At 38.1% G+C, this 14,381-nt stretch overlaps 1 protein-coding gene across 1 annotated transcript; it reads right to left on the bottom strand.

The window, feature by feature from the left end:
* Positions 1–1,441: 1,441 nt before the first annotated feature.
* LOC138332286 (potassium voltage-gated channel protein Shaw-like) lies at positions 1,442–13,163 on the bottom strand. Its single transcript, XM_069280315.1, has 2 exons — positions 11,824–13,163; positions 1,442–3,594 (listed from the first exon to the last, which is right to left on the bottom strand). Exons 1-2 carry the CDS (start codon positions 12,700–12,702, stop codon positions 2,428–2,430), a joined length of 2,046 nt encoding a protein of 681 aa, XP_069136416.1. The 5' UTR covers positions 12,703–13,163; the 3' UTR covers positions 1,442–2,427.
* Between the last annotated feature and the right edge of the window lie 1,218 nt (positions 13,164–14,381).

Genomic DNA, 14,381 nt, shown 5'->3' with positions numbered 1-14,381 from the left:
TGAGTTATTTGATGAAGTGTCTACCGAGTATGACCTATTTAGATGAAGGTTCTGTGATGAAGTGTCTACCAAGCATGAGTTATTTGATGAAGTGTCTACCGAGTATGACCTATTTAGATGAAGGTTCTGTGATGAAGTGTCTACCAAGCATGAGTTATTTGATGAAGTGTCTACCGAGTATGACCTATTTAGATGAAGGTTCTGTGATGAAGTGTCTACCAAGCATGAGTTATTTGATGAAGTGTCTACCGAGTATGACCTATTTAGATGAAGGTTCCGTGATGAAGTGTCTACCAAGCATGAGTTATTTGATGAAGTGTCTACGGAGTATGACCTATTTAGATGAAGGTTCTGTGATGAAGTGTCTACCAAGCATGAGTTATTTGATGAAGTGTCTACCGAGTATATGACTATTGATTCGATAGAATAGATGGTTCTGTGATGAAGTGTCTACCAAGCATGAGTTATTTGATGAAGTGTCTACCGAGTATGACCTATTTAGATGAAGGTTCCGTGATGATGAAGTGTCTACCAATGACATGATGATTCTTGAGAAGTGTCTACGAGTATGACCTATTTAGATGAAGGTTCGTGATGAAGTGTCTACCAAGCATGAGTTATTTGATGAAGTGTCTACGGAGTATGACCTATTTAGATGAAGGTTCTGTGATGAAGTGTCTACCAAGCACGAGTTATTTGATGAAGTGTCTACCGAGTATGACCTATTTAGATGAAGGTTCCGTGATGAAGTGTCTACCAAGCATGAGTTATTTGATGAAGTGTCTACGGAGTATGACCTATTTAGATGAAGGGTTTAACAATCCATCTTGGATTCTGATTGTTGAAGTTTATTACCGCAATTTCTCAGAAAGTACTGAAAGAATCTTTCAAAAATTCCATGCATATGCTCCCATATAGCCATTCTTGTGCATATTGTATTTTGGGACCGTTCGTTTAACAGGATGGTCAACAGGTGGCCATTTTGGATTTTGATAGATGACGTTTGTTACCGCTATTTCTCGGAAAGTACTGAAGTGAAATTTCTTAAATTTCATATTTAGGTTCCTCAAGATTGCCGATAGGCCGCCCTCTTGTATTTTGATAACTGGAGTTAGTTACGCTGTTTTCTCAGAAAGTGCTTAGGGGATCTGTCTCAAATTCTGCAGGTATAGGCTCCACATACCGATTCATTAACATCTTAGCCGACCGGCAACCGTGTGAATTTTGATAGTTGAAGTTTGCATGAAAAGCGGAGAAAAACTCCCTCTTTTCATTGTCAGATATAGATCATTCTTTGATTGGCGCCAAGTTTTTTCTGGTATCTCTTTGTTAAATTCGCACAGTTGAATTTGGCAAAATTCTTATAGAAATTAATTTTAATAAAATAGTGAGTATTTGTTTCGTTTTAAATCGATGAAAATTTAAAACTAACAAAATAGGACAAAGGAATAAAATTTAATGACTGGTAAAACTGGCTAAAATCTTATAAAATGTAGGTACTGTAGAACTATGAAAAGCATTTCCAGCAATTATAAACGTTCAATTCTCTAGAAAAAAACCCGAATAATTCAGACATACAGTGTATATATATTTATATATCATATTTTTCTTTCTCTTAACTCTCTTTTTTTTTTTAACTATTTCTTCCTTTCTCTAACTCTTTCTCTCCCTCGTTCCCTCACTTTCATTTATTTGTTGAAAAAATTATGCGATTCAGATGAAATTATAGTAGTTTGTTTATACATGACCAAAATGATTCAACAAAGTTCAATGGAAAGTATCTGTAACCATTTAGGATGGACTGTCCTGGAATCTGTATCTACGTTGTATATACCTTGACGGCATTTATTTTATGTAAAAAAAATGACGTGATTTCCGGTTTCATTTCATGATATAAATGTACATATGAAGAGTTCAGTTATATATACCGTAGTTAAATTGATATGATTCCTAACCATTTACGATGAGAAGAGTAATTCATGTGCATCAAAGTGTCTCGCTAGTCGCTATATTGGGATACAAGGTTCGGCATTGCAATTGGGCTATAAAAAGAAAAGCTCTAATGACAAAACGGATACAATAGCAGTTAGCACAAGGAAATAGCACTGCAATTAGCAAATTGGCAAGTCTGATAAGGCTAACTAGAAATAGGTGCGAAGCGTAATCGATAGTGTCTAGAAACACATGCCGAACTCAATTTTTGGTCGGGACAGAACGGCAAGAGTTACTCGGGGAAGGTGTTCATGTATATCGTTCCATTACATTGTGAATACGAACGTTTTTAGAGCTTGAACATGTATCTAGCTGCTGCTTGGTACATGTTTATAGTGCTCTTGGTCTGTCTTTATCATTACACATAAAATATTTCATTTGGACGTCGACATTCTGAATGACGTTGCTGCCCTTTTAGACATGTTAGGGTAGGGTCTATTCGATAATTTGCGGTTTAACCTCCGATACGGAATACTCGTCTTCCATCTGACTCCCTGCTGCGTTTGGATGATCATTGGCATTATTCACTTGTAGGTGATTCTGATTGGTCTTGGTGTCATTGACGTCAGACTCCTCTATCACGTCATCATTCACAGAGTCTGCGCAGGAAGTGGCCGCTTTGTCAGAACCAATTTCTATATTCAACGGTGTGACAGAATTAATTTTTGGCGTTTTGTCTCCTGTCTGCATCAGGCCATTCATCATTGTCTTGAACCCCGAGTGTCCCTTGTCTTCTGTTTTATTGAATTTTATTTTGAACACAGTTGTTGACATCAACTTATTCCATCTTTGTTTTTGGAACTTCCTTTTCCGCAGTTTAAGTTTTTCTCGTGATTGGGCATGCGTGTAATACAAAGTGAAATTGTTGACAATTGCGGGAACAGACAGAGCAATGACGAGAACACCGGAAATAGCACATAGCGATCCAACGAGATATCCGAGTCCAGACTTCGGTGCCATATCGCCGTAACCAACGGTTGTCATGGTGACGATAGCCCACCAAAAGGCCAGAGGGATATGTTTGAAGTCACTTTCCTCTGTAGAAAATATCTCCATGTAATATTCGATGCACGCGAAGATGACGACACCGATTATGACGACTAGAAGTAGCAGAAACAACTCCTTGGTGCTCGCCTTGATTGTGTAAATCAGAATTTTCAAAGCCAGAAAATGCTTCATCAGAATGAAGATCCTGAATATACGGAGCACGCGGAAGGCGAACAGTACTCGTATGAAGGTGAACAGCGTGACGGGGTCGGGATGGAGGAAGACGATCGCCACTGCGATGTAGTAAGGAACAATACAGATGGCTTCTATAATAGTCAATGGTGTGGTGAGGAAGTCTCTCTTGGAAGGCGCTGTCAGAAGCTTCACCAGAAACTCAGTGAAGAAAAATACGTTACACGAATTATCGATGATCAGCAGTGTGTCGTACGGTGTGATGTCATAGAATATGTCCAGTTCGTGACGTAACATTTCGCTCGTGATGTTGGCGCGAGAGTTCGTGGCGTGCACGGTGAGCGCCTCAAAGTAAGGAAGCGTCTCCAGGATGAAGACTGATATGGAGAGGAGTACCACAAGCAGAGAAGTTACGGCATACGCCTGTGGAATATAAAGAAAAATGACATTATTAACGAGACAATATATATCGCAATTCTGTGTGAATGCATACTATAACAAAAGTTATTTGAAAATAGCAAGGATTGTCCCTTGGAACCTATAAGGACCTACGAGCGAGTACAATTTTACCCATTGGGACTCTTGAAGCTTAGCGGAGAGCAGAAAAATTACGGCAGGCAACCACTCTAAATTGGTTCCGTCGACTGCACGTCAAAATTGATGACTGTCATCGACAATCCACGCCTCAGTCACACCGCGTGAATTCATGACGTCATGTAATTTTCTTCAGGTTCACAAGGTTAGCGCGAGCAATATGTCATACCCTATAGGGGTAGACTGGATTGCCTTCCGTAGTTTTTCTACTCTCCGCTAGGCTTCGCTCCGAAAATACTCTAGGGGGTGATTGATAGAATCTTACGTGGGTCTGTGAAGTGGACAGGGATTTCTCCCATACTTCACAGGGATATCCCGCGGTTGCTAGGGAAAAGATATCTCTATTCACAGGGGGGGGGGGGGTGTTCGACAGCTCACACGCGCTAGAAAATAACGTGACGTCATCAATACATGCGGCGTAACTGCAGCGCACATTGTAGATGACGTCCTCAATTTTGACGCATAACGACGTTCCGGCGGTAATGGCGCGATGAAAAAGCTGGATACCAAGTGGAATTTCGTAATTTTTTCTACGTAATTTTTTCTACTAAGTATGCTTTACTTAGTAGAAAATAGGATGAAATTCCACTTGGTTTCCAGCTTTTTCATCGCGCCATGATCACAGGAACGTTGTTATGCGTCAAAATTGATGACGTCATCTACAATACGCGCTGCAGTTACGCCGCATATATTGACGACGTCACGTTATTGTCTAGCTTGTGTGAGCTGTCTTACGTCTTACACCCCCTCCCCCCCCCCCTGTGTAAGATAGAGATATCTTTTCCCTAACAACCACGGGATATCCCTGTAAAGTATGGGAGAAAATGACGTGAATTGTGCTCACAATATAATGACGTCACAATAAATACCTACTCGCAAGGGAGCTAACCCTGTAATATGCGAAGACGGAATAGCAGAATGAAGATGGTCTTTAAATTATTCCAAATGATGTCCAAAATTCTCAAAAAAGAGAGAACTGGTATTTCGTCAAAGATTCCCCTTTCATGACAAATGACGTTTGCCAGGGTTCTTTTGCAATTTTGTCAGATTACTCCTAATTTTTGGGGTAAATATACTAGCCTATAGTTGCAATTTCACTTTGAACACATGTCATTTGCAGATGAAAATCGTTCATTCTACCAATGGTGTTTTTTTAATGACACCATTAGTACCATTGGTGATACTATGAACGCACCTCATGTGTCGCACTATATGGTATATACACTATATGGTATATCCACTTTATGGCATTGCTATAATGAGTAGAGGATTTTAAAACTAGATATTTGAAACGCTTGTTAAGTTATGGATGTTGTCACAATAATCGTAAAATTTTAAGCGAAGTCATACGAATTCTCGACTGCTTTCCAAACTAAAGGTTACTGCTACCTAATGTGTATGCTGGACGGTTTAAAGCGATTCTCGTCGTCTGCAAGACGTAAGCTAGACCCCTCGCGGAGTAGAGTTACATAACCTTGCGAAATGACGCCATTTTAATGGGCAGACGTCTGAGTGACACAGATGCATGTTGTGGTATGTCTGAGTAAGATAATAAATATTTTCCGAATTTAGGGAATCTTCTAGGAGACGAGACATTTACATCCACAATAGCTTACTCATGGTGTTTGAGAACGTTATGGACAGCCGTATTGTGTTTTTATTTTACTTTTCTTGTGTTTAATTTTTTTTATATTCTGGGGCCTCGTATTTGGGTTACAGCATGCTAAGGAGACGAAATGGAGAAGACGTACTCGAGGCATATATGGTCACCAAACTTCGTTATCCCGACGTTGATGTTTCGAAGAATTCTAATATTCTAATTACTAAATAATTTATTGTTCTTGAATAAAGATGTACACACGTATTGTCACAGAGGTAAAATTCAGGTATTGAGATCAACATTATACTTAGAAATAAGTAAGGTATCCGGGTTTAACGCTTCGAAATAAGTAAGGTCATCATATTTTATGAATTTTAGTTTTCGAGAAAAGCATAGTCTTCAGGTTTTATGAATTTTCCTCTTCGAAATGAGATAGGTTATGGTGTGAGCTTCTACGTATATATATAAATAGAATCGGTTTTAACGTATACTTGCATTCCCACTCAGACTTCCAATTATTTCATATACTTATAGGTGGCAAAATAATGTATGAGTTTACCAGATTAGATATAATAGAATTTCACCACGTTTCTGTCAGATATTTTTTCACTGTTAAATGGTTTTTCTTTCAAATGGTTATCAGGTCTATATATATATATTATGTAGTGCTCTTTAATGTACTTATAAATAGTACTAAAATAGTTGTATGTACAAGTACTAAACAAGTTGTCACATCACTTATTATTATTCTTTGTAAAATGAATGCCATGTTAAATATTTTATTACATGTATGTTATTCTGTTTATGTAAAATGGAGGAAATAAAGAGAATTATAAATCAAACTTCGTTAACCCGACGTTGATGTTTCAAAGAATTCTTATATTCTACTTACTACACAAGAATATACTTCGAAATAAGCAAGGTTTTCAGGTTTAACGCTTCGAAATAAGCAGTCTTCATGTTTTATGAATTTTACACTTCGAAATAAGCAGTCTTCAGGTTTTAAAATCTTTAGCTCACCTGGCCCGAAGGGCCAGTAAGTTTATGTCATGGCGCGGCGTCCGTCGTCTGTCCTTCAGTCCGTCAACATTTCCTTTAAATCGCTACTAGTCATAGAATTCTGCATGGATTGTAACAAATTTTGGCCATAAACATCCTTGAAGGAAGTGGAACAACGTTTGTATAAATTTTGGCTCTGATCCCCCGGGGGCAGGGCCCAATAGGGATAACAGAGGTAAATCCAATAAATCGCTACTAGTCTAGAGTTCTGCATAGATTGAAACCAAATTTGACCAAAAACATTATTGGGGAAGGGGAGTTTGTATAAATTTTGGGTCTGACCCCCCCGGGGCAGGAGGGGCGGGGCCCAACAGGAAAAATAGCGGTAAATCCTTTAAATCGCTACTTGTCGTATAGTTCTGCTTGGATTGTAACCGAATTTGGCCACAAACATCCTTTGAGCAAGGGGAAGAGAGTTGGTATAAATTTTGGTTTTGACCCCCTGCAGCAGAAAGAGCAGGGCTCAAATGGGGAATTAGAGGTAAATATTCAAATTCCTTCAGAAAATAAACAACGAACCTGAATTCAGAATATTGACCTTACGAACCAGGTTAGCGATACAGGCCCTCTGGGCCTCTTGTTTCACTTCGACATAAGCAGTCTTCAGATCTGTAGATAATATTGACATGCAGATCAAATTTATTTTGATATCTGAATTGTTTGTACAGTGAGTAAAGATATATCAATGGAAGAAAGCCATTTCAGCATTTTCAGTCAAAAATAATATATGATGTTGCTACATAAGAAAATTTAACGATTGAATAAGTAAATCTGTCGAATAAGAAGCATAAGAAAATTATCATCGATATCTCCATATAAAAATGATGGAAGTTGGGGACTTTCATATTTTCTAGCCATACTGTTGTATTCGGCACTTCGCATTATCAATTTTCACACTAAGTACTTAAAATATCCAAATCTGGACACGAGGCGCTGAAAGACATCTTGAACTATCAAATAATGTACGTGTACATGGAGGCCAAGAAGAAGTATAATAAAATATATAATTCTTTATCTTTCCATGTCATATCGATACCCACGGGGCGTTAAGAACGTGGTGGGAGGAAAACACAAAGATTACAGAGGAAAGCCACCGACCTACGGCTAGTGAATGATTTCTAATTCGTTACCCTATATAGATGTCTGACCAGGTACCGACCGAATGTCGGTGGGTTTTTTCTCTGGAGCCTCCCGGTTTTCTTCATCTTTTTAACCTGACACTTTATTCTTTAAATGACCTCATTCTTGGATGCCCGTGGTTGATTGCAGTGCAACACACTGCTGTTATTCCGTCTTTGCATATTAGAGTTAGTTCCCTTGGTAGGTATCCATTGTGACGTCATTGTTTTGTGAGCGTAATTCACGTCGTTTTTTTCCGAAAAGTATGACGTTACGCTCGCAAACACATGACGACACAATCAATACCTACCCGCAAGTGCAGATAACTCTGTAATATTCAAATACAGAATACGTTACGCTTATGTAACAAATATATAGTTTAACAACAACGCAATGAAACTATATAATATACAAATGCATCTTTAACAAATAGCAGTATTTTTCTGAACTTTATTTCTTTTCTACATTTTGGCATATTTTAAGTGTCTTATTGACCTACTCTTCAAAGAGGTTTATGCTTCTTATTTTTTGACATTTCTACAGATCCAACCACAGGCGTTTGACTCTATAGACATTTTTCTTTATATATATCTCTGTGTGTAAGGGTGTGTCAATATTACAGATATACGGAGAAAAAATAACTTTAGAATCAAATGCCTGTGTGTCAACAATTTTCCATTCACTGATCCGATTACCAGCTTATTAAAGTCCTTAGGATTATAATAGTAAGTGAGTAGAGGTCGGTGTAATAACTAGCTCTTTTTACCTGGCTATGGTTCGTACGTAGGATAACACCTGCTTTATGTGATAACATTCCTTCTCTATTCGCTAAGACCTGACCACCGGTACACAACACTCTATTGTTTATACGAAGGCACTGAGAAGACGGCAACATACTTAACGTATTGATTTGCATCCTCGATACTCCAGGGGTTACTATCACTAACGTTATATCTACCCCTGGACGATCTCATAGCAAAACTGGAGACAGTCCAGGAAAAAAGCTTTGACCAATTACAGGCCTACAGAAACTTCCTCTGAAGATTACAAAGAGTGATTCCCAACTTCAAAGCAACAAATCAGCCACAGTGGGCTGTTATACAATTTCTTTGATGTACAAATTACCTGTGTCTTTTGGTGCCTACAATTTTATGATAATATTCGTAATACACACTCATGAGGACTGGTTCTAAAACGCTTTTACATAATGTAACGTGATCGGGTCTATCTTAAGTGAGATATCTGGTCTTAAATCAATAATAAGGGATAAAATAATGAGTCACATGAAAAGAAATAAGCTATTTAGTAACGCTCAGTTTGGTTTTATAGACAGTAGATCCACGGTTCTTCAACTTATCAATGTCATGGATAGATGGACAGATATTTTGGATAAAGGAGCATGCGTGGATATTATATACTGTGACTTTATGAAGGCTTTCGACAAAGTACATCATGGCCGATTAGTACATAAACTCGCAAAATATGGCATCGGTGGTCAGTTTTCAACCTGGATCCAAGCCTTTCTGTATGGAAGAAAACAAAGAGTTGTAGTGAATGGCAAAACGTCGGAGTGGAATCCAGTTTTAAGCAGGGATACCACAAAGATCTGTGTTGGGACCACTTCTCTTTGTTCTCTATATAAGTGATATGCCCGATGTTACAAGTACCGGGACAGACACCTATCTGTATGCGGATGATAAGAAAGCTTTTAGATCAATAAAAAATGAAGAGGATTGCAAAATATTACAACATGATATATATTCATTAAGCCAATGGTCAGATATTTGGAAACTCTGCTTCCACCCAGACAAATGTAAAATGATGCGACTGGGATATTCAAATACAACTAAATATGGATACAGACTGAAGGAAAATGCCCAATTTTCAAAATTCGTTGACTCGGAGAAGGATATTGGTGTCACCATAGATGATAAACTTACCTTTGACAAGCATATATGTGAAAAGGTCAACAAAGCAAATTCAATCATGGGAGTGTTGCGGAGGACAATGGAATATATGGACCAGAACAGTTTTAAACTTTTATACACGGCATTAGTTAGGCCTCATATTGAATATGCTGTTCAAGCCTGGTGTCCGTATTTGGAAAAGCATGTAACAACAATAGAAAACGTTCAACGTCGAGCAACAAAGCCAGGTCTCTCAACTTTGCCATATACAGAACGTTTGCGTAAACTCCAACTTCCAACGTTAGCATACAGGCGGTCACGTGGGGATATGATTGAAATGTACAAAATACTTTCTGGAAAATACGATAAAGATTTTTAGAAGTCGCAGATTTGTTTTCAATTAACCAGGGATCAACTACCCGCGAACATGATTTGAAAGTGTACAAAGAACATTCAAGGCTGTGCGTGAGAAAACACTCGTTTACCCAGAGAGTCGTGAATACTTGGAACAGTCTCCCATCAAATGTTGTTCAGTCTAGGACAGTTAAGCAATTTGAATATGAACTCGATTCACACTGAAAAAATCAGCCACTAAAGTATTTATACACTGAAAAAAAAATCCGTAAATTTCTAAGAGCTGACTATTTGAATATGAACTCGATTCACACTGGAAAAATCAGCCACTAAAGTATTTATACACTGAAAAAAATAAATCCGTAAATTTCTAAGAGCTGACTATTATAGGATTATAAAAAATCCTGTACATGTTAACATGTATGTTGTCAGAATAAATCTATGTATCTATGTAAAAGACCACTTGTAAGTGTCACTGGTCTACTGCTGGTACACGGAGTATAGATTTCTTCAGCCTTTGGGTGGTCACAAGGCCCTCGAGATTTTATTATTGTGTTTGTACCACAAATAATGAGATATTTACATTATCTAACTAATTAAGTATATTATTTGTGGTGTATCTAGTAGAATATATATTGTATTGAGTATTACGTGAAACGGTGAAAGAGAACAGTGTGGCCTCTCATAGACTAAAGTGTATCACGAACTCGTACTCTGTTTATCTATTTGTCTTATTAATAAACCATAATTAACTGTTTATCTGGCATTTGTTATATTACTGAGTGGGACAAAAACAATAACAAAACCTCGAGGGCCTTGTGACCACCCAAAGGCTGAAGAAATCTATACTTCGTGTACCAGCAGTAGACCAGTGACACTTACAAGTGGTCTGTTACCAAGACCAGATATCTCACTTGGTGAAATCTGTCGAAAGATAGACCCGATCACGTTACATTTAGCATGTTGTCAACAATCAGTATTGATACCACAGTTGATTAAAATGACTACACAAAGACAACACATGCAGCGATGATTCACAAACGATCTACTAGATTGAGGTATTACACAATTTCCTACTGACAACAATTATTTACAATATATCGACTCATAATTCGTACTCGAATTACTCGTCTGTCACACGTCAAACTTACTGAAACAACGTAACACACTCTTGATTCTCGCACAGTTTTATATACAGAAGATATCGTGTAATGTGAATAACACGTAGGTGATATTGCGTGAACCACCTAACGATACAATAAGAAGGACCAATCGTAACAGCCCATACGACGAGTGTTCATTGTTATTGTGTAATGATGGTGGGTCGTTATGATAAAATATGTACTATTATTCGACGTTGGGGGTCAATTTCAACATTGGTTACCCTTGTTCCATAAATCATCATATCGACATACCTGCTTTATTACATTTTGTATAGCAACAGAAAACATTACACTCCAGGTTACTCTACTAAAGTCTGCGCAGCGGCCTCTATGAGGAAACATATTATGACACTCTTGTACAAAATAACGGAATGAAGCGCACTGTATCCCACCGCTGCCACCAATATGACTCACTGGTAATCGTCAGTGTCTGATATAGCGGCAAAATGTGTTCCATCAATGAATGAACGTCTTATCTTCGTATCGTTAGCAAATTAGTGAAACGTGTTACAAAATTAGACTGACTTTCAAAGAACACGGGGTGACAGAATGCCACACGATTTATACTTCTCGACAGAAGTTATTACGTACCTGTTGCAATGTAAGATAAACTCTCGACTTAATCCACTTCCGGGCTTGATATAACGCACAAGATAATAATTTATATACAAATCACATAATAAGTCACACTGAGGATTTTTTTTAAAGGATCAATTAATTGCCTGGGAAAATATGATCTTTTTTTTCCGCGCTACAAACTATATGACGGTTCTCTCAGACAATTGACGTAAGGACCAAGGAAAGCATACCTATATGTATAATAATATTATAATTTGTAAATTTAGTGGGAACTTACCGTTGCCCCTTTAGACGAGTACGGGTCCTGAAGGGCTCTCCACACTTTCGGTCTATAACGGTACCAGAAAGGAGCGTCAGGATCAACATTTTTTGCCGAATTTTTCGTCCGCCTATCGTCTTGTTCGAATTTCTCGATCATCTCAAGCGTTTCTTCGAAACTGATGTAATGAACCCAGCAACATTGTTCAATGTCCTTGTCGTCAATTTCCCAGAAATCCAGTTCTTCCCTTAAAAGGGGCCCACAAAGACTGATCGGCACGTGAAGCTTCCCTACTCTGTAAAAATTCAGTATATACTCAAATAAGGTAGGGTGCCTGTCAAAAAAGTACTCTCGTTTCCCAGTTAACCTTGCAGATTCGGCCAATTTCGCGAGTCTGGTACTTGGAAATTGGGAAATGGTTTCTAATTTAGTCTGGTGTTTGAAACCACCAATGTTTAAGGTAACGATGTCGGCATCACTGTCCTCGGCACTGCTCCCTCCACTTGACGCTGATGGAATTCTTTTTGGTACCTTTATTCGTCCTGTATGATCGGTCATAACTTTGGCTGACAGATCATGTCCAACAGTTGCATCATCCGGCGAGTTGATCGTAACGGTCTCCTCTGATGTGATTTTGTCTGATTTATCTGGTTCTGATTCTTCTTGGCCATTTTCCACGTGTTCTAATTCTATGCGTGGTGTATCATCATTATTCTCCTTACCGTCCGGTTCTCTCTTGTGATCTTCATAAGACGCTGTATTGGAATTTCTCCGCTCCTCAGAACCCGGCTGTATCCCGACCAATTTGGCCGAATTTCTTCTTTCAATTGCCGATTTACCTTTTTTCCTGGCTTTTTGGTCAGTAATTTTGACCCTTTTCTTTTTTCCTGTATCCATATCTGTACCTTTTCCCAACCGATTAGATCTCCATTTTTGTAAGTCGTTGTGACATCAGTTTTCGGTCCTTCCCATTTCTGATCTCGTAACCAGGAATGGACACACTTCCTGATAATGACAGATATTAAACATACACATATCAGATTATATTTAATATTTCGGAGTCTTGGTATTAGTTATGGATGCTTGTAATGCGGTGCATGATTCCAAGGCTTCGGTCCAAACCCTGGAGACAAGGACTATCAACAATGACGAACGCCACCCATTAAAGCCTCTACATATCGTGCTTTAAACGTTTAATCCTTGATACAAACCTATAACAGGCCTTTCACACAGCGTGGAACTCGAGTTATACACAATGTACGATCACATATATCATTGCACACATTACCGAATATCAACTTTTACAATCCAGCGTATGTGGTCCCTGTTGCCACTCGTCATAAATATCATTTCTCGGACAAATTATTTTACACCTACACGTATTCTTATTCACACAGGCTAAATATTAACAACCAGCCTGTTTCAAAAGCTTAACCCTATTTAATCCCCATAGAAAAACATAAAATACCTGTAACAATGCAATGATACGATATGTAAGGCAATAATACCTGTGACTTACCTTTCTGCTAATGCCTAATGAATTATACCTGTCTGATAGAGGGTGACATACCTGTACGATACAGAGAAATATCTAGTGACTTAAACGTCCGATACTGCTAGTGACTTATGGTTTGATAGAGATTTATATCTAGTGACTAAAAGGTCCGATACAGAGTAATATCTAGTGATTATAGGTCCGATACAGAGAAATATCTAGCGACTGAAACGTCCGATACAGAGAAATATCTAGTGACTTTAACGTCCGATACAGAGAAATATCTAGTGACTAAATGGTTTGATAGAGAGTAATATCTAGTGACTTAAAGGTCCGATACAGAGTAATATCTAGTGACTATAGGTCCGATGGTGAGCAATATCTAGTGACTAAAAGGTCCGAGGGCGAGTAATATCTGGTGACGAAAAGGTCCGATACAGATTATTATCTAGTGACTAAAAGGTTTGATAGAGAGTAATATTTAGTAATTAAAGGTTTGATAGAGAGTAATATCTGTTGACTAAAAGGTCTGATGGCGAGTAATATCTGGTGACTGAAAGGTCCTATACAGATTAATATCTAGTCACTAACTGGTTTGATAGAGAGCAATACTGTACAGTATCTAGTGACTAAAAATGATAGAGAGTGACAATAGTCACTAACTGGTTTGATAGAGAGCAATATCTAGTGACTAAAAAAGCGACTGAAAGGTCAGATAGACAGCAATATCTAGTTTGATAGAGAGCAATATCTAGTGACTAAAAAAGCGACTGAAAGGTCAGATAGACAGCAATATCTAGTGACTAAAAGGTCCGATAGATAGAGAATACATGGTTAGTATCTTACAATACAAGGTTTATTTTGGTGCGAGACTTGGGAAAGCCGAGATAACGATCGAGGCTTTGCCGTGTCGAACTTGCATTGTAAGATACTAACCGTGTATTCTGTTTATCCTGAAACCATTATTACATTCAAACCGAAAGCACGAATTTACGGAAGCCCTGGAGGGACATTTTAGTTATGGCTTATTTCTTAACACTTAATACTTTTTTGTTATCACTTATTTGTTATCACTTATTTG

This window comes from Argopecten irradians, chromosome 9 (genome assembly GCF_041381155.1).
Source record: "Argopecten irradians isolate NY chromosome 9, Ai_NY, whole genome shotgun sequence".
Classification (NCBI taxonomy): Eukaryota; Metazoa; Mollusca; class Bivalvia; order Pectinida; family Pectinidae; genus Argopecten; species Argopecten irradians.
Note: the sequence above shows the minus strand (reverse complement) of the source record. Positions and strands in the feature narration are given on the sequence as shown.